At 37.6% G+C, this 24,597-nt stretch overlaps 1 protein-coding gene across 11 annotated transcripts in view; it reads left to right on the forward strand.

Moving 5' to 3' along the window:
* Nucleotides 1-24,597, forward strand: part of Marchf1 (membrane associated ring-CH-type finger 1) — a 732,725-nt gene that overhangs the window by 630,881 nt on the left and 77,247 nt on the right. For 8 of the 11 annotated variants that reach the window (XM_048791729.1, XM_048791736.1, XM_048791735.1 and 5 more), the window contains 2 exons: nt 20,821-20,900; nt 21,187-21,918. In XM_048791729.1, the coding sequence (XP_048647686.1) occupies nt 20,821-20,900; nt 21,187-21,918 (812 nt within the window). Of the gene's footprint in view, nt 1-20,658; nt 20,901-21,186; nt 21,919-24,597 lie in introns of those variants that run through there. The other 3 variants (XM_048791738.1, XM_048791739.1, XM_015486252.2) reach the window with 2 other exon arrangements.

The following is a 24,597-nucleotide window of genomic DNA, read 5'->3' on the forward strand; positions in this document are numbered from 1 at the left end:
TTAGTTTCCTATGCTGGTTTCATATTTGCCTGATTCTTCATTAGACATGTAGATTTGTATTGGCATCTGTGTATTTGAAGGAGAAAACATTCTGTCCTGTCTTTGTAGACTGGTTTTAACAAGTTAAAACCTTCTATTAGATTATTAGATTCCTGGTCTGAGGGATTACCGCCAGAACCATTTGAGATTGGTGCTAGGTCATATGGCTATTGTTGGTCTACAGAGAGGTCTGTGGTTGGGGGACCTGTTACCAGGGTCTTTGGTGAGTATTAATTCTATCTGGTCACTGGGTAGACTGAACTATCTCCAGGACATTGTTGTTTCGGACTGGCACTGAGATTTTGGTACACTTCAGGTATAAAGATAGTGGGCTTGTTATCAGATCATGGGTAGATATTCTCATGATTCTCTTGGAGCACTCTTTCTAGATCACTATATGATTCCCTAGCCATGTAGCACTGCCCTGATTGTATCTGAGAGGAACTAGAACCAAGTCGCAGGGCTACTTTAGAGTTAATAGTCAAGACCCAAGTCTTTGATCATGTGTCTGAGATTCACAAATGAATATGTCTTTTGGCAGGACCCTGAGCAAGCAGGCCTGCGCTTACAATGCAGTTGAGAGTGATCCAAGGTGAATATTAAGGTCTTCTGAAGACCCATACAGTGGAATCAAATCAGTAGATCAGTCGAAAAGGGCACTAACAGGGATGTCTCTCTTCATGTCCCTGTATAAGCAGAATTACTCTTAAACTTCAGCTGAGAGGAATGGAGCTAAGTTTCAGAGCCTTTTCAGGGTTTGCTGTAGGACCTAGTTCAGCTGGCATACCTTTGGAGCGTGGATGCGTGTGTCTCCCTCTGAATCCCTAGCAGGTCAGAACTCTCTGACTAAAGCTAAGAGGAGCTAGGGCCAAGATTCAGGATTATTTCAGGATCTGCTGTGGGACTGAGTTAGGAAAATCTGTTCCTAGGACTCAGATAGCCATGTCTCCCTTTGGATCTTTGTGCAAACAGAACTGATCCTTGGACCATAGTTTTGAAGAGGCTAGGACCATGTTACAGCATAATTAGTGGGTTTGTAATAAAGACCAAGATGGATGGTCTCTCTCCCAAGCAGATGCCTTGGCAGATGGTTTTGGTAGCAGGACCAAGGTCAAACAGGGCTGTAGCTGAGTCTGAAGATATGGGGCCATTTCTAGGTCTGGAACCAAGACCTATAGCTGATGCGTTTACCATATGCATATGGCTCTTCCCTCTCAAAATGGTCCTCCTAGGACTTGAGCTCAACTGGGATTTCACAGACTCCTTGCTGAATCCTAAGGCTCCCACAAATCCCATTTGCCCTGGGTGGATACAAAGGGAAGACCTCCTTTTATTCTTTTGCTCAGATAACATAAGTTTGAAGGACTTTTTGAGAAAATACTATCTTAACTAAAACATGCCGAAGAAAATATGGCATAAAAAAGCATGCAGAAATATTAACTTTACATAAATGTTACAAGTTTTATAGCTGAAAAACTTTTTAAGAACCACACATAATATCACTTGTAAGAGCACTATTGAATACTTTGGTTAAAAAAAAAAAACATTGATATTTGAAAAGAGCATAGAAGAAATTTGTACAATGTTATTTTTCTCTTATATTATTCTCTTCTTCATTAGTCCCATTTTCCTTCCATCTTACTTATTAAATTTGTAAACTATTCTTCCACATTTCCCCTCTTGTCATTTTCTTTCTGTTTAAGCAAATCAGTTACAAAACATGAGCTAAAAGATTATTTTGAAAAGATTATTATCAAACACATGCTTACCCTTCCCCATCAAAAAAGGGAAGAATGTTCAAAGAAATGTAAATCATTAAAATCATTGCTAATTATTCAGAACATCCTCTGGGAAGTTACAAGAAAAGAAACTATAGCTTTTTCCCCTTTGTTGAATATTTCAAAATCAATATTTGAGAATAATTTACTCATACAAATGTACTTCATTCTTGTACCCTGAAATCCTCATTTTTAGCAATAAATTATCTTTTAAAAAAACTAAAATATGAAAATGCAAGGATAATACATTATTTCAAATAGTGCTTATCCCAGTGAATGGATCTTTCTTTCTCAGTCTAAATCCTTTTAGTTTTATTTATCTAATAATTATAATAAATAATTATATCCATTGTAGTCAAATAATTCTAATTATAGCATTCTGAAGATGCAGATATTTTTAGGATAATTGTTTTTGGCAGAACCACAGAAACATAGTATCCTATTTCTCCAAAATAAATTTAGCAAATCTGGAGTTCTGGAGGAGCAAACAGGAGTAATACATGGAAAATTCCCTAAGTTTCTATTAATCATCCATCCATTTGCTTTAGAACACACAAAGCAATCTAATTTTAACAGTTGCTATGAAAGGAACTTTACAAAGAGATTCAACAAAATTGTCTACTTAATCAAAAGACAAACATGCAATCAAGTCAACCAAAATGCAAGGCAATGATTTATAAACCCAGTGAGAATTATTTGCCCAGAAATGAAGTGACTTTTAAGCAAACAGTGATGACTATACATAGTAATGTGAAAATAAATCCAGATGATCTGCTACTCTACAGGAGATTTCAACACTGACTCTTAAAACAGGAGAGGGAGACCTTCAAGTGATTAAACATTAATAAAGGAAAACCTACTCTTTATTATCTTCATTAAAAAAAAAAAACTACTCTTGATTGTCTTCATTTTAAAAGAATAAATAGGCCACTCCCCCATCCCCAGATGACAACATAAACCTAAAACCAGCTCTCAAAATCACCCTCCAAATAAGGACAAAAATAAAAGCAATCACTAGCAGTGCTGCATGCTTATTTATGAGCACCTGTGTTAAATTTATTGAGTATTTGATCCAAATATAAAGTCAAATTACTAACTCCGTGATCTTCTCTAGAAGAGCAGGAATTGGGCCTGGCTACTACAACATATGAAAATACAGGCAGTGTTAGCATGGTGAGAGTAGAGTTGCAGGTAGGGAGATGTCCAAAAGAATAGAAACACAATGTCTCCATTGGTAGATTGATGGATACCAGACATCAGTGTTATGTTGACCTTCAATTCAAGAAATTCTGAGAAATTGTGCACTGTGCAAATCAAACCAAAGCTATTAGGAAATTTTTCATAATTTTCAACTCCAACAGAGATAAACCAAATTTGTTTCTAGTCCCACAAATCTCTAGCACCAATCTGGAAAAGATGATGCTAACAATAAAAAGAAGAAGATAAATGGAAATCTATGAGAAAATGACTAGACTAGAATTGAAATTCCAAAGAATTTTTTAATATTTTGGTATTCCTGAAAGTACCCATCAGAATTATGTTTTTTCCAACAAAAATTCTACTTTTGTTTAGGTTAAGAAGAAACTCCCCTGTTACCTACATATAAATATTTGCTTTACACTGAAGTAAGCTCAGGTATTGGTTAACTCTTACATATCACTGCAAGTAATTTATCTTCCCTGTAGCTTCCACTCCTGATCTAATATATGGTAAGAACCAGGATTTTCAGAGGAAATGCATTCCAAGACCTTCAGGAACCTCAGACTTAGGAGTATCTTAAGAGTTCATTACCTTTTGAAGCTTTCCTTTTCCTACAGCCATAATTTTCTTATACTATTATTAGTTATAATGACTGAATTACAGGAATTGTAGTAACTTTAGTTCTTTTCTTTCTTCTCCAAGAGTTCATATTTGATTTCCCTTTGCTCTCTCAGTCAAAGTTAAACTATCATTTTATTCTTGAAAAGTGACAGATTTTATGAAGTAGTAACTAGGTATTAAATATTCTTTGACTTCTTACAGCAGATTCAAATTAGAAGTTAGCATGTAAGAATGCAAGAATGACACATTATAACATTAGGTAAAATGTATTGTATTTGCCAGATGTTCAAAAAATGACTTTAGGGACAATAGGGACTGCACTTACAGGTTGACATGATAATGAAATTTTGTATTAAAACCATTAAAACACACATTACAAATGAAGGAACTATGAAAATGAGACTAATATCATATAAAACTTTTTCATTTTTTTAACTTCTTTTGTCTTATAGCTGTTGGTACCCCTTTGGCATTTGAAATAGAAAAATAAACATTCTCTTTGACACAGATAAAATTATTTTAATAACAAAAAGTACTCTTAATAGACACTTGGCCCAATTATTATTATACTAAACATTTACAAATTAACTAGCTAAAATTAAAGTGACTTTGTTAGGACTTAAACTGCCAATAATTTTGCCTAAAATTCCAACTTACGCATTTACCTAGGCATGAAGTTGGCAACCTATTTAATTTGATAGAAGATGATTGCTCAGGCTGTTAAATATGCTGTAGTTAGTTTTTCTGAATTCCTTTTTTTTATAAACATGTTAGAAATATGATTGGATATTCTCTAGTATTTTTTCTAGGATAATTTTGCCCTAGAAAAAGGAGTATTGGGCCCAAAGCAAAAAAAAAAAATCATATTTTCTATAATATGTCTGTCACTATTAACAATACTATTAAAATTTGAGGCCTTGACTGTCCTTTTATCTGTGCATTTGAGTGAATTTCAAAAGCTTCTTCTCACAGCTCTTGGCCAGACTACATGTGCATCTTTAACCAATTTCCTTCTGAATGCTTGCTGGCTTTGGATTCAGCCTCTCATTCTTGACAATATCCTCAACAGGAGTGAAACAATGACTACTTTGCCTGACCTTATCTGAGCCCACCCTTACCTGGAAATATGGAATGTCTTCATGGAACCATAGTCTTATTAACAAGCTTATTGGGAGACACAATATGTATAAAACAATTGTCTCATCTCTAGCTTTTCCTGCAATTCTCTAAAGTTGATTCCTGAATAAAGTCAGAGAGCAAAGAGCATTCCAGACCCTGTATTTTGCCTCCCACGGAGCTGCTTTTCATTCATCTCACACAAATAAATCCAAGCTCTCTTGCTCCTAAAGTAAGTCCTGTCTCGGCACAAAATCTCATTCAGCAGGAATTCAATCCCAATTCTGTAAGCACAGGTGAATTATCATGACGGTTTTTCTGGGGACGGTCTGTGGACTGGGGAAGGGGTGAAGATGAAGCTGGAATTAGGTCAAAGAACACACAATAACTGTTCTTAGAGAGCCTTTCCTTATCTACATTGCCTTGTTCCTCACTCATAAAATAGCTGCTCATCTTTGTCTCATTCACAAAACTCCTAAAATTGCTTTCAGCTCCCTGTCTTATCACTCTATCCCTAATCTTCTTCCTTATCAGATCTTATTTATTTATTTTATAAATTTTTTCTTTGTAAAGAAATCTGACCCACCTTTCTGCTTGCTTTTAGCACCACTTGTTGCCCATCTGAATAGTACGATAAAGACCTGATAGACCAAGAAGAAAGTTTCATTTTATATACTTTTAAAAGAAGGAAGGAGGGGAGAGCTGAGTTATAGTTATAACAACAAATATCAAACACATATCCATTATTTTTTTTAGTTTTTTTTTAGTTGTAGGTGGACACAATACCCTTATTTTATTTATTTATTATATGTGGTGCTGAGGATCAAACCAAGTGCCTCACACGTGCTAGGCGAGCACTCTACTGCTGAGCCACAACCCCAGCCCCATCATTATTTTATGAATAATAATAATAATAATGATAATAATAATAATAATGTCAAAATAAAAATTTTCATGTTACACTGAATGGTACATTATACCATTGGAAATTAATAATGAACTTGTGTTAGAATCTCATAGCTCTGTTAATTATAAAATCATATTATCTGTAGGTATTCATCACTGTTTCTTCTAAATTATCACCCAGAGATTAAGGTGCTTTTTGGTTTCAGTATTAGCATTGTGATGCTTCTAATCATTCAGTTTATTTTTATCTTATGGACAGTGTAAACTATATAATTCTTTGTATCAGAAACTGGAAGACTTAGAACCAAATTTGGGATTGTTATTCTGATCAATGTACTCAAAGGTATGGACCTTATTTTTCTGCTATTATTTTCCCTTTGTCTCATTTTCTTCATTTTGTCTCATTTTTAAGTTACATTTATATTCTAGTTGTACATATATGTGTATGTATGTGTGTGTGTGTGTGTATATATATATATATATATATATACTTATTTAAATTTATTTTTATATACATATATTTAAATTTACCCCTTACCCATTTTTAAGTGTATACTGAGCATTAACTACACTCATTGTATTAGGCAGTTTCTTCTTACTGTAATGAAATACCTGAGATGTGCTATTCATTTAGCTCACAGTTTGGGAGGCTCAAAGTGCAAAGGGTATGGCCATGCTCTGGCCCCATGGCAGATGGTGTACTGAACATGGAGTAAGGATCACATTTCAAACTAGAAAAAAAAGCAGGCAAGAGGGGCCAGGTTTTCTCCTTTTACAACCATCTCATGAAAACTACCAAGGGGTTTCATTAGAACTGCCCCAATTTCCCAATGACCTAAATACTTCCCATTAGGCCCCACTTCTTAAACTCTCCATTACCTACCAGTACCTGAGAACTGAGCCTCCAATCATATGGACCCTTAAGGGACATCCAATCCACATCAAAACTGTAGTATTCTGTCCCTAATCCCCAAGAGTGCTATCTCACATTGCAAGATGTATTCATTCCATTCCCAAGAATCCCAAAGACTTAGCTGTTCTAGCATTGCTCGAAAATCCAAGTCCAAGGTCTCATCTTATTTTAGTTGTGAGACAATAAAAATTAAAAAAAAAAAACAAGGTACATACAAGATACAATGGTGCAACAGGCACAGAGGAAACATTCCTATCTATTCTAAAAGGGAGGAATAGGGAAGTAGAAAGGAGTGACGGGCCCAAAGCAAAACAAAACACAGTAGGGCAACATGAAACCCTAAAGCTCCAACTCGATATCCTAGTCACACTGTGGTGGGGGTTGGGCCCCCAAGAAGTTAGGAAGACTCCCCCTTCAGCCTTGCTTTCTGAGGCTGCGACCCCCAGTGCCAGTGGCTTTCCAAGGCTGGCATGGCCTATGGCATGCTCTGCATTTCTGTAGTCTCCCCTACAGCTCTACTCCCACAGCTCCACTGGGTTTATCAGGATCTCCACACAGGGATCCCTAAACTGTAACAAACCTTTTCCTAGCTTCTCAAGGCTTCCTTGGCAATCTCAATGGAAGCTGCTGTGACCCCAGAATTCTCGAATTCTGTATACCTGCAAATGCAGCATTGAGTAGACAATGCCAAGGTCAACTGCTGGCATGAGCTGCACCTGGACCCTCTTGAACCAGGGCTGCAATGGCTTTGGAGCACTTCCCCAGCGAGCCAAAAGACCCAGGTGGTCCTGGGCATGCAGGGATGTGAGGAGCTCTTTCCTGAAATAATTCTGCCCTGGCAGGTCTCTAAAACAAATTTTCATTTCTAGGTCTCCAGTCCTGTCATGGGAGGGGTGGCCCTGTAGAACTCCGAGATGCCCCCAAGACCTTTCTCCAACTGTCCTGCTGATAAGCATTTGCCTCCTCACATATTTTGTTGTTGTTGTTTTTCTCCTTCCCTCAAATATTCTCAATCTTCCTGCTTATTTTTGCTCCTCACTCTCACGGTAACACTGGATAAAAGCAGCTAGTAATATTCATACCTCAGCCCGATTGCTTTGCCGTTTCAAAATCTCCTGTGCCTAATAAGCTAATCCATCATTCTTAAATTAAGCTTCCATGAAGTCTTAAGGCATGGACACAATGCATCTGGATTCTCCATCACAGTATAACAAGATTGGCCTTTGGTCCAATTTCCAATAGAATTCTCATTTCCATCTGAGAATCTCATCCCTACGGCCTTTGCTGCTCACATTTCTATCAGTATTCTGATCACAACTACTTACCTATCCAATTGCTAAGATGTTCCAGCTCTTTTCTAGTCTCCTGGTTTTCTGATCTATCTCCAAAAATCACCTATAATGGCTTGCTTGGGATGCTAGAAAGCATTCTAAGCTTTCTTTGACCTGTTTCTCCAAATTCTTCCAACCCTACTTAACCAGTTCCAAAGCCTGCTCCACATTTGCAAGTATGGTTACAGTAACAACTCCAGTCCTCAGTACCAATTTTCTGTATTAGTCAGCTTTTCATTTCCATGACAAAAATGCCGGAGATAAACTGTCTTTTAAGAAATAGTTGGGAGGTATGACGACTAGAACATAGCTCAGTGGTAGAACGCACAGTGCACAAGGTCTTTGGTTGATCTCCAGTGCTGCAAAAAAGGAAAAAGAAAACGAAAGGAGTTTATTCATCTCCCAGTTTTGGAGGCTGAAAGTTTAAATGTCAGGGTGCAAGATCTGTCCCCATGACAGATGGCAGGTGGTGGAGTGTGTGTAGAGGAAGGATCACATCTCAAGCTAGGAAGCAGACAAATCGAGAGAGACCAGGGTTGCTCCTTTTATAACAACCTTCTCATGAAAACAACCAACGAGTCACACAAGAACTCCCTCATTCCTCATTTTTTAAAGCTTCCACCAATTTCCTCTAATGACACCCTGGGGACCAAGCTTACAATCACATAGGCCCTTGAGAGATACTCAAATGATATCCAAACCCTAGCATTCACACTTGAATGTAATCACTCTCCAGGATTCTTTTTTATTTTGCAAAGTTGAAATTTTATATCCATCCACAAACAACTTTCCACTCTCCTCCTCCCCCAGCCCCTGGCAACCCCCATTCTACTTGTGTCTCTGTGAATTTGTCTATTTTATGTACCCATCAGTGAAGTCACATAGTATTTGTCTTTTTGTGACTGGCTTATTGTGTTTACCATAATAGCCTGAGGATTCATCCATGTGATATGATTTTCTTTCTTTTTAAGACTGAGCAATATTCTATTGTATATAAATACATTTTTGTAATGCATTCATCCATTGAGGGACAAAGGGTTTCTTTTACCTTTTAGCTATTGTGAATGATGCTGTTATGAACATGAGTGCACAAATGTCTCTATTAGAAATTATACTTTAATTCTTTTAAAGAATTAAGGAAATGGATTGCTGAATCAAAGAGTAATTTTATTTATAATTTTTTGAGGAATTGCTATACTGTTTTTCATTGTAAATGTAGCAATTTATGTTCCCCTCAATAGAGCAAAAGGATTCCAATTTCTCCACATCTTTCCTAAGACTTGTCATATTCTCTCTCTTTCTCTCTCTCTCTCTCTCTCTCCTTCTGCCCTTGTCTTGGGTGTGCTTGGGTGTGTGGGTGTATTTTAATGAAAGCCATGCTATGGGGGTGAGGTGATATCAAACAAGTTTTGATTTGCATTTTCCTAATGATTAGTGATGTTGAGCATAGTTTCTTGTGATTGTTGGCTATTTGAGGGTCTCCTTTGCAGAAAGGTCTATATAAGTTCTTTACCTACTTCTGGATCAGGTTGCTGACTTTCTTATTGAGTTATACATGCTGGATATTGACCATTAATATGAACATGAGGGCTGGGGTTGTGGCTCAGCAGTAGAGCACTCACCTAGCACACACAAGGCCCTGGGTTCGATCCTCAGCACCACATATAAATAAACAAAATAAAGGTATTGTATCCAACTACAATTAAAAAATAAATATTAAAAAATATATAAATATGATTTGCAAGTATTTTTCCCATTCCCCAGGACGCAATTTTCACTCCGTTGGTTGTTTCCATGGATGCACAGCAGACTCTTTTTATGCAGTCAAATTTATCGATTTTCCCATTTGCTGACTATGCTTTAATTATTACATCCAAGGGATCATTACCAAAACCAATGTCATGAAGTTTTTCCCTCTATATTTTCTTCTAGTATTTTCTTACTTTTAATTTAATCACGGTGTATCTTATGTTGTTTGTGTCAACATATTGGATGTATTTTTGTAAGTTGGGTACATTACCTTAAATTCATTCCTGAGCAAGATAGAAGAGATATACAAATACATTTTTTAATTATCCAACTATTTTTCATACCATTTATTAAACCTTCTTCAAAGCAAGAGGCAGGAGATATATATATATATATATATATATATATATATATATATATATATATATATAATATTCAATTGATTTCGTTATATATTTGAATCTTCATGCATAACTGTTTATTCTAGGTTAAGATATGCCTTAACATGCTTCACATCTCAAAAGCTTTGACTTAGAACATTAGCTTAGCAAAGTAGCTAAGTAATTTTATTTTCTATGAAACTATAGAATAAATCATTACTAGGGTCCATAACATTTCCAAAACCACAGACATCTAGGCTCCTCTCTAAAAAATACAGTAGGTATGAACGTAAGCACATTTTCTTTTTTTATTCCCTTTCTTGCTCTTTTTTCTATTCTTTGTTTTCTTCTTTTGTTTCTTTTTTTTTATCGTCTTCTCTTAGCTTTTTCCTTTCCAGTCTTTTCTCCATTACCAACTTTGCTCTACTTCCTTATCTTTATTTTTCTACTTACTAAGCTATTATCTTTCTTTTTTATGTCCTTCCTACTTTTATCTACATTCCCTTTATCATCCTATATAAAAAAATACTTTATAATCCCTTATCTTAAACATAAAGATGTTCTTTGCTTCTATGGCCTCCAATTTGTGTTTTTCCACCACTATTGTCAAATTAAACTTTTAATTCTTATCTAATTTATTTGATGAATAAAAATAAATAAACTTATTTCAAACAGAATGAATAGAACAATAGATTGCAACCCGTTAAGCTGTTTAAGTCAATGAATTTTGATTTAAACATTGCCACAGTCAAGATACTGAACATTTCTGTCAACTTCTTAAAACTCTTTGGACTCCCATGGAGTCAATTTTCCCCTCTTTCCACCTCTGCCCCTAGCAACCTCTAATATGACTTGAGTCACTATAGAAGCATTTGCTTTATAAATGGGATTTCACTGTATGTGCTCTTGTAACTGGATTCTTTCACTCAGCATAATTATTTTAGATTTCAACTCTGATGTTGCATATATCCACCATTTCTTTTTTGCTGAATAGTATTTAACAGTATGAATAGGCCATTTCTCTTATCTATTGACCTGTTGTTGCAGATCTTGGTTTATTATGGTTTGGACCTATTGTGAAGTAAAGCTGCTATCTCTAAACATTTGTATAAGTATTGGTGTGGGTAGATACCTGTTTTAATTAGTCTTGGGTAAATACATAGGAGTAGAATGACTAGATCATGGCAGGTTTATCTAAATTTATATGAAAGCTCCAAATGGTTTTCATTTTTACAATTCCTCCAACAATGTACAGAAGTTCCAGTAGCTCTGTATCCTTTTTGGTACTTGACACCGTTAGCACTTTTAATTGTAGTTTTCCTAATGTGTATATAGCGATATGTCATTGTGGCTTTAATTTCCATTTCACTGATGATTAATTACTTGAGGTAGCTTTTCCTGTGCACATAGAAAATCATATGTCTTTTTAAATGTCTTCTCAAATACTTACACCATTTTTGTTGAATTGTCTATATCTATCACTGAATTATAAAAGTATAGAATTCTTTATGCATTTCCAATACAAGTTCTTTATCCAATATATACTTTTCATTTTCTCTTTCTTTGTGTCTGAGAGAAAAAGTTTTTAATTTTTATAAAGACTGATTTATCAACATTTTGTTTTATGAGTTGTGTGCTGTTTGTGTCTTTTCTAAAAAATCGTTTCTTACTCCAAGGTCAGTGATTTTCACCTATGTTCTGTTCTAGGAGTTTTATAATGTTTAGTGTTTAGTTTTATAAATCACTTCAAGTGAATTTTTTATATGTGGTAAGGTAAGGGTTGAGACTCATTTTCTTCCATGCAGCTATGCATTTCTTCCAGTACCAGTAAAAGAAAGAAAGAGAAAAGAAAGACATTTCTTTCCTTGTTAAGTTATCTTGGCAGTTTTGTAATTAATCAATTGACCATGTCATCTGGGTCTATTTCTGTGCTCTTTATTCTATCCCACTGATGAATTAGTATATTTCTCAGGGTTTGAGTTCTATGGTAAGGTCAATTTTCTTTGATCTTATTTTCTGATAGATTATTCTTTTTAAAAGTACATCTATCATCATTGTTTTACTCAGAACCCTTCACTGATTGCCCACAAACAAGGTAGAATATGTAACCTGACACCACCCAGGGTTGTGGAAAATATTTTTTTTTTACAGATTTGTCATCTGCCTCCTATTTCCAATTAAATTAGTTACTCATTGTTCCAAATGTGTATTCCAGGCTTGTATATTTCAAATGTATATTCCAAACATACATAATGTGGAAAAAAGACCAAATGGGGTACAAAAAAAATTGGTATATTTGAGCATCAATAAGAAATAAATGTTTTGATATGAAAAGACTTATGCATTAAGCAAATGCAGAGTGGCTTTGGAGGGTAAACACAGGACTCTTGCTGGAAATGCCAGAGGAACAGGCTTCCATATAATGCTAGGATGATGTAGTTAGAGCACTCTGAAAATGCAAGGGACATTCTCAGGAGATAGTGAATTCCCTGTTACTAGCAGGGGCCAGATGATCACCTATTGAGAATTGTGAATGGGATAATAGTGTCAGATGGGGGTTAGATCAGGGCACCTTTATAAGGTTCCCTCCAGTGTTGAGACTACATAAATACACATTCAAAATTTATTTATCTTTCTGTTGTTAAATATCATTTCACAGCCAGAAGAGTCTTCCAAATCATTTTTGGCTAAACCAGTGAAATATTCCATTTAAAACTTCATTCTTCAACATGCTACTCATGAACTACTGCTGAAATTAATGGGGGCTTAAAAAAAGAGAGAGAGCTTCTGCTACCACATTTCCCATCTGCAGTTCTAGAATCATGCTTCATGGGACATTATTAATGTATCACTAAATAAGAGAAGCCATTTGTAAATGATTGTGCACAATTATTCTTTGTCATATCCATAAATTATATATAGGGCTCTCCTAGTTGAGTGGATCTAAACCGGTCAGGGCAGCAAGAAGCAACAGCTTTAGAATCTTTTGAGACGATAATTAATTTTCAAAATGCCAAGGCCAATTGGCAATAGTTAACATTACCCCCAGAGCACAATTATGGCCTAGATGCCACGGAGACAAGTTGCCCTGTATTGCCTATAAATGGATTCTCAGAAAACCTAATTTGAAATTACTGCCTTTAATTATACTGCTGATATAAATAACTTTGATAAAATTAGTGCAGCTGGCCTCCTGTTTGTTTTTCCCATTTAAATGCACTGTACAATGTAATCATCTGAAATAAACATCCATTACAAAGAATGCTTCATTTCAAAGAACATATTATTCTGCTCATCCAGCCAATTGTTATTTTCCCCTCCCCAGCCCCATTTCAATCTTGTACCTATTAAAGGGATGAACAAATTACCAAGCTCTCATAATGTACCAACTAGCGAATTAAAACAATACATTGCTGCTGAATAGGGCCATGCATTTAAAAGATTTTAATTCATTTTTATCCTCAATTACCACGTTTTCTCTTTAAACAGGCCCTGCCTGTTTCCAAATTGTTAAAAAGACATGTTCTTCTCTACATAATATAATTATGTCATTCCCTAAATAGAAATCCATATCTTTAGAAGGAAATAGAAGGTGAGCATTCATTTGTTAGGCTTCTTGACTCCAAAGTCTGAGGAAAGGGTCTCAAGACTTAAATGAAACTTTGGCTTCACTTCATTTATTCTGTTACAGGGCAGAATTGGCTGTGCTGTAGAATAGACTGGAACCCTTTCTTCTTTGTTCACTGTGGTGTGATTGTCATCTCTATCTCTACTGCAATCAGGACAGGATTTACCAAGGTCAATTCAACTCAGTTCAACTATTACCAAAATCCATTCTACCCCACAACTCTTTATTAACTACCCACTATACACAAGACCCCATGAAGATTTCCAGAATGAGCAAGACGTGGCCTCTTTTGCTCTGTTCTATAGTGAAGAAAAAAAAAAAAAGATTAGCTATAGAGCTGTGTGGCAGTTTGGAAGTGGTTAGACAAGGACACAGATGATGCACTAAATGCTACAGCAAGATTAATACCATATGAGAAGTTAAAAGGGTTCTTGGAGTTCAGAAAATGGGTATACATAAGGTTGGGAAAATTAACTGGCCCTCGAGGGAAATTGCAAGGCTAATTCTTGCTCTTCTCTGTAAAGTCATGGAAACAAAAGTAGGGGAATGTTTAGGAATAGCAAATGAGATAATTCTTGCTGGGATCCCAGAATTAAAAGAAATAGATGAAGTCAAAACCAGAAAAATGAATGGAATTCAGAACACAGAAGCCTAAAATCCCAAACTGGATGTATGTATTTAATTTATCAGGTAGTGATGAATTATTGAAGCCCTTTCGGGAAATGAAAAAAAAATTATTTGGGTTGTACTTTAGGGAGGGAAGTTTCAAATTCCTGAAAAACACGGGTCAAAAGGAGAAAAATGGAAGGCAGTGAGAACTGTGAGAATATCTTCCTGTCTCAATAATTAACTTCATCAAGTTGAGGGAGGGGCCGAGATCTGATATTTGATGTGCTTGCAGTCAGACTTAGATCAAACACCAGAGCTACAACCTGAGCATGGGAGATACCCCAAGGCCAGCAGGTGCAGTGGCAATCATCAACTGATTTATCCTCCAAGTATGTAACTCAAACTCTGTCCCATGGACTCATGGACCCAGTACCCACCGATAATACAGCTCCTCCTGATTGTCCAGTCTCTGAGTTTATGTTCTACCAAAAGTAGAGCCTAGAACAAGTACTTGTGCAAGTAGTTTGTTTGGAAAATGTTTCCTTGGCAGAAAGAATGAAGGGAAAAGGAGCAGTGAGACAGAAAAATAGAAGAAGCCAATGGAAGGATAGGGGCCTCACTGAAGTGGCAACAGGGATCAGCAGGATCTCCTAAGAAATGTCAAGGCTGTATCCAAGCAGTGAGCTGGTGTGTTTATCCTCCACCTTCTGCCTTCCTTCAATTGAGGACTGTGTAGGGATTGCACCTTTACACTCTGGGGCACACTAGTACATAGGCTTTCACAGAGTGCCCTGGGTTGATATTTGGCTTGGTAGAACTTGTTCTCTTTCATAGTATATCCAAGGCAGTTGACAAGCCTTAGAACAGTTAACAAGTGCATAGCCTTATAAACACCACTGGCCTTGTAGTTTATACCCAGACTAGAGCCACTGCACCCTTTTCACCACCTAAACTTTGTACAACCCAGGAATTGTGATGCTATGGCTCACTTGGCACCATCACCACTCCATCCATACCAGCCGAGAGTGCCTTGTTATGTCTAACCATGAGTATGATCCAGCTCCTAAATTCTACCATGTCAGTCTGCTTTCTAGCACAACTTGTGGTGTCAATTTTCTGTCGATTTTGGTTTCACTCAAAGCAGTACCTGTATCAAGGATTTTGGTGCAACTGGTGTGTTTGAAAAGTTTCCCAGGAATCATAAATGGTAACATACAGAAGGATGAGATAAGGATGGGAGGGGAGTGAATTTTTCAACTGCATTTTGAAGTTAGTAATGGAAGACTGATTCCCATGGGGCTCCAGAGAAATATCCAAGATGGCTTCAGAATTTTCCACCTGAGGAACAATAAAATGGGTCACTTGGCCACAAGCTCATAGTGTCCACTTTTATTAAGGGTTTTCTTAGAGGTGTTAACTCCCTTTCAAGCTTGAACAAAAACACAAGAAAACCCAGAATAAGTATAAACCAAGTGACATTCACCTAAGGTGGGGCACTGTCACTGTGAGGTTGGCTAGCATGCTTAAGGAACTCTTCACTAGAACCTCAGGTGTCATGAGAAGTGTACTGAAAGGATGTGACCCTGGATACCTGGGTATCTTCTGTCTCTCAATCTAGCTCCCAGGAAGTCTATGTGTTACTAGGCAGCCTAGGTGCTATGAACCAACCTCTTCTATTTCACAGAATGTTCCCTCATCATTACCCAGGAAGACAATCCTTGCTCTCAGAACTAGTCTTATGATTTTCTGGCCACTATGGTTCAATCTGAACTATCGACAAAGCTTATCTTGGACCTGGTTTATATTAATAGAAGCAAATACCTGTTTCTGTTGAAAAACAGGAGGTGACATGGTCGGGTGTTTCAAACTAAATTTTCTGCCATGCCTTCCCTGCTGACAATAATTATTCTATCTCACTTTTCAATGCTGGGTTTCAACAGGAAAAATATCCAGGCTGAGTTTGTTCTCTGCACACCAACATAGCGCCATCTACTAGCTCTCTGGGACCTCTCCAGGCCAGCTCGATTCCCCATTATTAGTTGTACCTTATTTTTTTAACCTGCTGAAGAACCTAGCCCTGCTCCAAGCCACTCTCCTAATGGTGAGAATTGCCAAAAATTGATTTTCCCCTTTTGAAACCATGTTCAACTCCTTCCAAACCTTGGTGTGTCAAAAGGGGCATTCTGATGACTTGCTTTGCCATTCTCTTCCACTTTTTCCTGCATATACCACTTTTATTCCATAGGATTTTAGATTTCACTTCAAAATCATTTTCCTCTATATCTAGATGTTGTCCTCAGATCATGGTGCAGGGATTTTTATGAATGCCACCCTGCCTTTGGCATTTAGTATTTTTTTTTCTTGAACTTCCATTATTGCTGATATGGGAAATGTTTAATTTAAAAAGAGAAAAATAAAAATGACTCCAGTCACTATGGCTTCAGAGCTTAATTGCATTCAGTTTTGCAGCATTTCTCACCCTGCCCTTTCCATTTCCTGAGTACACACGGAGCAGGGGCCTCTGTGCAGATTCTGTCCTCTGGATTTACCAGATCTGTTGTAAAGTGCTCCTGGCCTGGGAGCTGGTGGCCAACTTTCCAAATACAGTTGAGCAAGGCTCTGGCCTCCCACCTATTTCAGCTTTCACAGGCAATGCCAGGCTTCTTGACTGGGCAGTCTTCCCTGTGTCCCACTGTTAGCAAGTCACATTCACTTTACTCTGGTGGACCCTACGTCCTCTTCCCGGTGAGCAGTTGCAGCTATCTTTCACATACCCAAGAAAGCACTGATGATGTCTGGATTTCCTCACTCTCCCGCCCCCTCAGGATGAGAAAAGGCAGACCTCCTGTCTATCCTCTTCTGTCCCTTGTACCTTCCCACAAAGGTGCACAAGAGGCACTGCTCCTGCTGGCTGAAAAGCTGAACTGAAAGGAACAGGCTTGAAGAGCAAGGCTGTGCTTTGGCTTCCCCCAGGAATATCCTGATGAGTCTTCCACATACCCTGCCCTACCCCTGCCTCTCTTCTCAGCCTAGGTTCAACCCACGGTGGATAAATGGGCGATAGAGATAGTGGGATTCACCCCTTGTTCTTTTTCCCCGGTCTTGCTCTTCAGCAGAAAGACTGTGATTTTACTTCCTGCACACTAGAATTTTCCCTGGGTCATTCCTTCTCTCTCCTTAGACTAGGGTTACAGTAAAGCTGTGTCTAGAATTCCAGGATCTCTTCTGGCTATATGAAAATGAGATCCAAGAATGAGAATATTCCCAAATTCTCTCTTTCAAAAAAAAAATCAAACATTCAATATTATCTCACTGGAGTCTCAGAAAAACATCTAATGTGAAATTTTAAAAGCAAAGCTGTCTCTCTTTTGACTAAAGCCAGAAGTTCATAATTCTGGAAGCACATCATAGTAACTACGGCAGTTTTTAAGAATAGTGATGTCTAGGTTGTGTGTCCAGATCCCAGTCCTAAAAGATTCTAGAATCAGGCTCAGGGAAAGATATTTTTTAAACTTCCCAGCAATTTTATTGTTTAGCCAGGATTGAGAGTCACTGACCTAAGGCTGTCACATGTCTTTCCCTCAGGGAAATACCATTGAGTCCACGTGTCCATGTCCATGATTTATGAGGAATGCATAAAAAGAATTTTAATATTTCAAGCTTAATGTGCTGTTACAACCCTAAAACATTCTACAACACAGACCCACAAATTCATGTTATCATCTTACCAATCCTTTCGAGCATGTGTTACTATTCTGTATTTAGTTGAAAGGTGATGTGGAGCTCAAAGAGGTTAAGTAATCACTGGAGACAAACACAAATCTTTATTCCTGATATTAATAGCCACCATTTACAACATTCTAAACATGATTTTTAAAATGAACCTCCTATTATTAAGATTAGATATAGAAACAGATAATTTGAAAACTGAAGACTTTCTGTAATCCTAAGTCATAAAGATAATTACTCTCAATGATTGGCTGTGAACACCTCCAAGCTTTTTGTGTCATATGCAAAGACATCAATAAAACACTATTTCCCCTAATAAGATCACACTGTATGCAATTTTGAAACTTAATTTTTCTCTTAAACATATATTCTACAGCCGGGCACAGTGGTGCATGCCTGTAATTCCAGTGACTCGGGAAACTGAGGCAGGAGGATTACAAATTCAAAGCCCTGTGAAACAATTTAGTGAGGCCCTAAACAACTCAGTGAGACTCTGTCTCTAAATAAAATATAAAAAAAGGGCTGGAGATGTGGCTCAGTGGTTAAGTGCCCCTAGATTCAATCCCCAGTCCCTCCTACCAAAATGTTTACCAAATTGTCCTCCAAGTAAGTGAAAACTTACAATTACTTCAACAATATATGACAATGATTTGGTTTCCACACCTCAGTGACACTAGGTGGGTATTAGCAATCTTTTTTGAATGTGCTCATTTGCTAAATGGAAGTGGATACCCATTATTAACTAAATTTGCATATGTTTACTTATTTAAAATTGGACATCTTTTTACATATGCATTTTGATCCTTTGTATTTCCTTTTCTGTGAACTACCTATCTGTGTGTTTCACTCATTTTTCTATGAGATCAATTGGCCTTTCTTTATTGATTTGTGAGAGGTTTCTGAATGCCAGAGAAATATGGTGTTATTTGTGGTTTTGAGTCTTGTCTGGTTTGCCTTTGAAGATTAGCTGAAGTGTCTCACCCTATATTACTTTCCAATAACTGTGTAATGTATGGCTGCAGACTTGCTGATTGTGAACAACAAAAATTTATTATCTTAGAGTTCTGGAGGTTGGAAGCCAAACATGGGCTCCATGGGGCTAAAATGAAGGTGTCTGCAGGGCTGGATTCCTTCTTCAGGCTCAAGGGGAGGACTCTTTTCTAACTTTTCCCAGTATCCACAGACCATTTGCAGTCCTTCACTCCAGGCCCTGTCCCTTTCCCTTCAAGCCATCATCCATGTGGCATATTTCCTTCTCTCTGACCTCTACTCCTCTATCATCTGTTTTTTCCATCTGACCTAATTCCATTGCCTCCTTTTTATTAGGATCCTCATGATTACATTGAGCCTACCAGGATAGCTCAGGATAAATTCCCCATTTCAAAATTCTTAACTACATATGTAAAGTCCTTCTTGCCATGTATGGAAACTTGTCTACAAGGTCCAGAGATCAGGATGTGGACATCTTTGAAGGACTGATATTCAGCCTACTGGGCCTCCTCTTCCCATGTTTTTCTAATGTCTTGAGTAAGAATTAATTTCTCTTTCTCTCTGGATCCCACAATTCTCAGCATGAGATGATTCCCATATTTCTAATGTGAGAATTTTTAGAGCTTCTGTGAAATTTGGGCTAATCTTTTTACTCTTATTCTTACTGTCCTGGTGACTTAGCTGTTTATCTCATCTATGCAGTCAGATAGGCCTGAATCTAGACTGGTAACTCACTTGGTTTCCTCATGTGTGGAGGGGGAGAAGCTATCCTGCTGGATAAGAGAACAGATGGCAGAATCAGATTCCTGATCCAAATCTCTGCTCCACCACCTACGAGTGAAAATCTGCCCTAATTTCTCAGTTTCCTCAACTACAATACCCAAATAATTACAGTATTTACTACATGCCTTTACTATATTAATTGAATATGTGGAAATGGCTTAAAATAATGACTGGCATAAATATTTACTAAAAACTATAATTTATTATTTCTCATTGTGAAGTTATTGTAAGAATTAGAAATGGTAGATAACACCACAACAGAAAACAACACAATGCACAGGGTAAATTACCAGTACACTCTTGCTTTCCATTTATCTTCATCTTCTGTGTTAAAAACAATAGCTTAAAGAAGTCAAATAAAGAGAATGCTGTATTTCAAAGGTAGAAAATGTAGTGAAATGTATTCAACTTTGTGATAATGACCTGAATTATTTCAGGCTCTCATTCTCAAGCTCAATATGTCACAGGGTTAAAAACATATGAAAGGTCAATACTGTTGCAATGGAATGATTTTATTAGTTCCACTGATGAAATGATAATTGTGTCAACCACAGGCTTTTAAATATTACAAAGTGTTTTCAAATATATTGTCTCATGGGGCCTCAGTGTTAACTCAAGGCAGTATGTAGCAATCTCATGGCTATTTGATTATTTCAGCTCCCCAGATTATTATCACCTTTATCACATAATAGCATTTTACTCCCTTGGTTCATGGGCTCTCCCATTGTTACCTATTTGTTTCCCAGGCAAATTGAGCTAGTCCACTCAAATGATTATAGTAAATAGAATAGAAACTTGTGGAATCATCTTCCTCTATGGTGTGAAGCAACAGCAGAGTGGTACAGCAAATCAGCTGTTCCAAGTTCCTCAAAATGAGTTTTACTTTTGCAAAAGAGCCTCTAACTTCCTGCATTCTGTGAGCTGCACTGTGAGCAACATGACTGGCAGCCACGTTTGTTGTAATTTTTTAAATATGTGGAAAAAAAGCAAGATATCGACCATGTATTACCTTAATCAAGATGCCAAATTATCTAACTTGTTTCTCCAGGCCAGCAGCCCAACGACAGGGGCAGCTCCCAGGAGCCAGTCAAGGTTGTCTGTCTGTCCATCCACTCAAGACATTTGCAGGTAAGTGCTGAGCAAATAATCCTATTCAATACTGCTTAGACCGGTGTTTTGTGTTTTTGTTTTATAGTATGAGAATGTGTAGCTCTTGCTTCTGCTTTCCATGGTCCATGGACAATTTATTTTCCTCTAGTTCGCCTCTCCCCTCTAGTTCATTTTCTCCTTTTGATCTTTATTTACCAGCTTCTGGCCATGCTATCATTTTCATCATTCTTTTTCTTTCCCTCTGTCTTTCCATCACTTTCCTCTCCATTCCCATCTCCCATCCTTGGCCTGCTGCTTTGTCCAGATCTTCCATCTTACATGACATGTCAGAAGATGCATTTGAGCAATGCACCCCTGTCATGGTGCTGGGTCCTGCTAGGAAGGAGTGTGGTAAGAAACCAGTAAAACAGAAGCCTAAGAGGAGGAGAAGGGCCTCCGAGAGATACAAGCATGCAGAAGAACAAATAAAAGGGGGGGAAAATGACTTCCACCTCCAGATCTCAAGCCCCAGATGGAGAGAACTTTACACAGATTCTTCAGACTCATCTTCCACAGATGAGAATCATTGGATTCAGACAAAAAAGAGAGCCCAGGTTAAGTTCAGACTGTCACGAAGAAGGAGAAATAATAATAAGCCCTGTGGAAACTCGGCTGCGTCTTCCACTCCTAATGGAATTGAGCTTGTCGATCTGGGATCCAAAGGTGAGAAACAGCAGGAGCCAAAGGAATGTGAGAGTTGCTCTTTAAACCTCTGCAAAGGAAAAGTCATAAGGTACCAAGAAGGATCCTTTGAGATCAAGAGACCCTCAAGGAACCATGAGAGAAACAAAGTTAGATACCACCACAGGGATTCTCAGCTCTTGCACAGTCTTAGGCAAAATGAAACAATCAAGAAAGGATTTTCAGAAATGGATTCCAGCACTGAAATACTGGCAGTTAAGGGAGGCAGCCAGTCCATGGACAATACAGGGCTCCAGGTGAATAACGCTGTTCAGAATCCTCCAGCCACCTACGATGATCACTTAGCAGTGTGCAGGTCAGTTGCTATAGAGATAGACTTGATGTCTTCCTAGTAGATTTCTTCCTGCTGTGAGTTGGGTGTGTGTTTGTGTGTGACCAACCCTCAAAATGTGGCATTTATTCATGCTGTTATTTGTCTGATAGGCTATAAGATGATAACATGAGAAAAGCTGGGTATGTGAAGAAGAATGCAAAAGTATCTGGGCGTTCGAAAGCGAATTAGGTTTCTTCTTCCATTTCTTATAGTTGAATAATCACCTATCCTAGAAAAGGGATTACCAAAGCACTTGAGGCTTGTGCCCATTCCACTTAAGACTAAAATAATGGAGAACAAGTGAGTGAGAAGTGTGTGGAACCTTAGATCATTCCATGAGAATCTGGTGAACTGTTAGCATCCTGACAGAAAGCTATTCACAGCTTAAGTTCTTTAAGGTCAGATTTTTTTTGCATCAGAAAAATCTCCTGTGCAGTGGGCTCTAATTTGTTCTCCAATTGCCTGACTCAGCAGGGTCACTCAAGACTGAAAGGACAGAGAAACGGTTCATGGACATTTCAGTGGGGTTACTAGAGCCTTTAAGAAATGAGAACACATTAACTTTGCTGATAATCACACACTAAAATATGTCAACTTTTGGACATTTAATAGCTCTGATACTGCTTTCTTGTACTTTTTAACCAATGCACACATTTTCAAAATAACACAACATCAAAAAGAAGTATAAGGATATCCATGATAGTAGGCATAAATGAGGTACTTAAAAAAAGTTAAAATTATATTCAATCATTTAAACTGGATTCCTATTTGTGAGCAAGTGCAGATTTTGCTGTATAAAGCATGTCTGTTTGACTTTATTCTCATAAAACTGAAGTTACTTTATAAAACGTGTGTGTGTGTGTGTGTGTGTGTGTGTGTGTTGCATGTGAATCACATGAATGAGAGAAAGCTATCCATGACCATTTGGGGAAGGGGAGCAAGAAAAATTAATTTCTAGATGTGAATAACATTAGAGTTTCTCTGAAAGTTCTATAAGATAGTTATTCATAAAATGTTCGTTCATTAATTCAAGCATTTATTATGCATCCAGCTTTCCTCTAGGCACTGAAAATACAGTGCATATTTGGATAGTTTCTGACATGATAGAGCTTATAGTCTCATGGAGAACCCAGACACGAAACAAATTATTTCATAGTTATTATATTTCAGTCATGATAAGAATCTGGGAGCACAGAAGCTCAACCTATTCTGGGAGATCAGAGAGGAATTCTTCTAAGGAAGTGACAAGCTGACCAAAGCTCCACATACAACAGACTTGATCAAGGAAAGAAGCAGGAAGGCCATCCAGGCAGAGCATGCCAGGAGGAGGGAAGGAGCCTGAGTGCAGGGAACTGAAAACCTGCTTTTGTGGTCTGGGTGTGGCGAGGGAGGGGGAGCAGACAGGGAAATAAGGATGGAGAAGTGGGATGGGATGGGCTACACAGGGCCATGTTGGGGGGTTTAAAAGGCATTTAAAAGTAAAGTGACACCATTTGACTTATGTATTAATGCAAGTTTCCTACAATCTTTTAAATATGACTTATGCATGCCTTTCCTGAACATTTAAGGGATAGGCTAAACATCATTTGTGGTCTAAACTAAGAGCTCCTCACTTGCAACCATCTGTTGTCATTTCCCAAATCTACTTCCAGCGTTATTTAGTAAGACAGCCAAAGAAGCTAGCTTTCAACTTAAGGATAATTGGAGAAAAAAAGTAATGCTAACAATTAAAGTCACGGTGACTGGCTCTCCTAACATGAATTCTACTCTGGAGGAACGTTTCCACAGACAGGATACTTAACTAAATGAAAGTGAGATCAGTGGGCTATTGCTATTATTTCCTACTGTGGATTAGCACCAAAATACACCATCTAAGCAAATGCTGTGGGCAGCATATTATACCGAATGCTGAGGATAAAAACTGGCAAAAGACTTGATTTTTTTTTTCCTTTAAGCAGCCTATTTTCTAAGTGGGAGAAATTGAGTGGACACCTGAAAAGACAAAAGTTTAAGGTAGCACAGAGTGAATGTAAGAAGACAACTATTATAGGAATCTGAAGAAAGAAAACTCTCCAGAACTGGAATGATTTAGAAATCCCTTAGGAAGGGATGGGATTAGGGCTGAGAAAAGTAGAATTTTGACTGGCGACATTTCCTGGATGGTGCTCCAGTTACTACAGTCAGGGAATATATTATTAGCTCAGATAGGGATTGGGGACTGACTGTGCATTTAAGATTTTTTTTATTTTATGAATTTGTGTGGCTGGGTTAGAAGATTCACATAGATTGATAACAACGAATGTTTTTTTTAAAGACATTTTGAAGAAAATATTGACTCATTCTGAGTTGTTGCTTCTATAACTCTGTTTCCAAACGAACTCAATAAACTCTTAAGTTCCAAGTTTTTGCTTTAAAAGCTGAGGGCAGGTCAGGGGCCCTCTCTTAGTCCATCTTCAATCAGACTCCATCTTCAACACGGTTCTGCATAGTATGCCTCTAAGGAATAAAAAGGTACTACTACTAAAAATAATACAGAAAAGCCTTTGCTAAATAAAACAGGCTGATGGAGTGTCACATAGAGAGGGCCACCATCCTTGTCCTTGAGTGTGCTGATAGAGGAGCCTCGATTTAGGAGGAGCTGTGGAAGAAGTATCCCACTGT

Source organism: Marmota marmota, unplaced genomic scaffold (assembly GCF_001458135.2).
Source record: "Marmota marmota marmota unplaced genomic scaffold, marMar, whole genome shotgun sequence".
Lineage (NCBI taxonomy): Eukaryota > Metazoa > Chordata > Mammalia > Rodentia > Sciuridae > Marmota > Marmota marmota.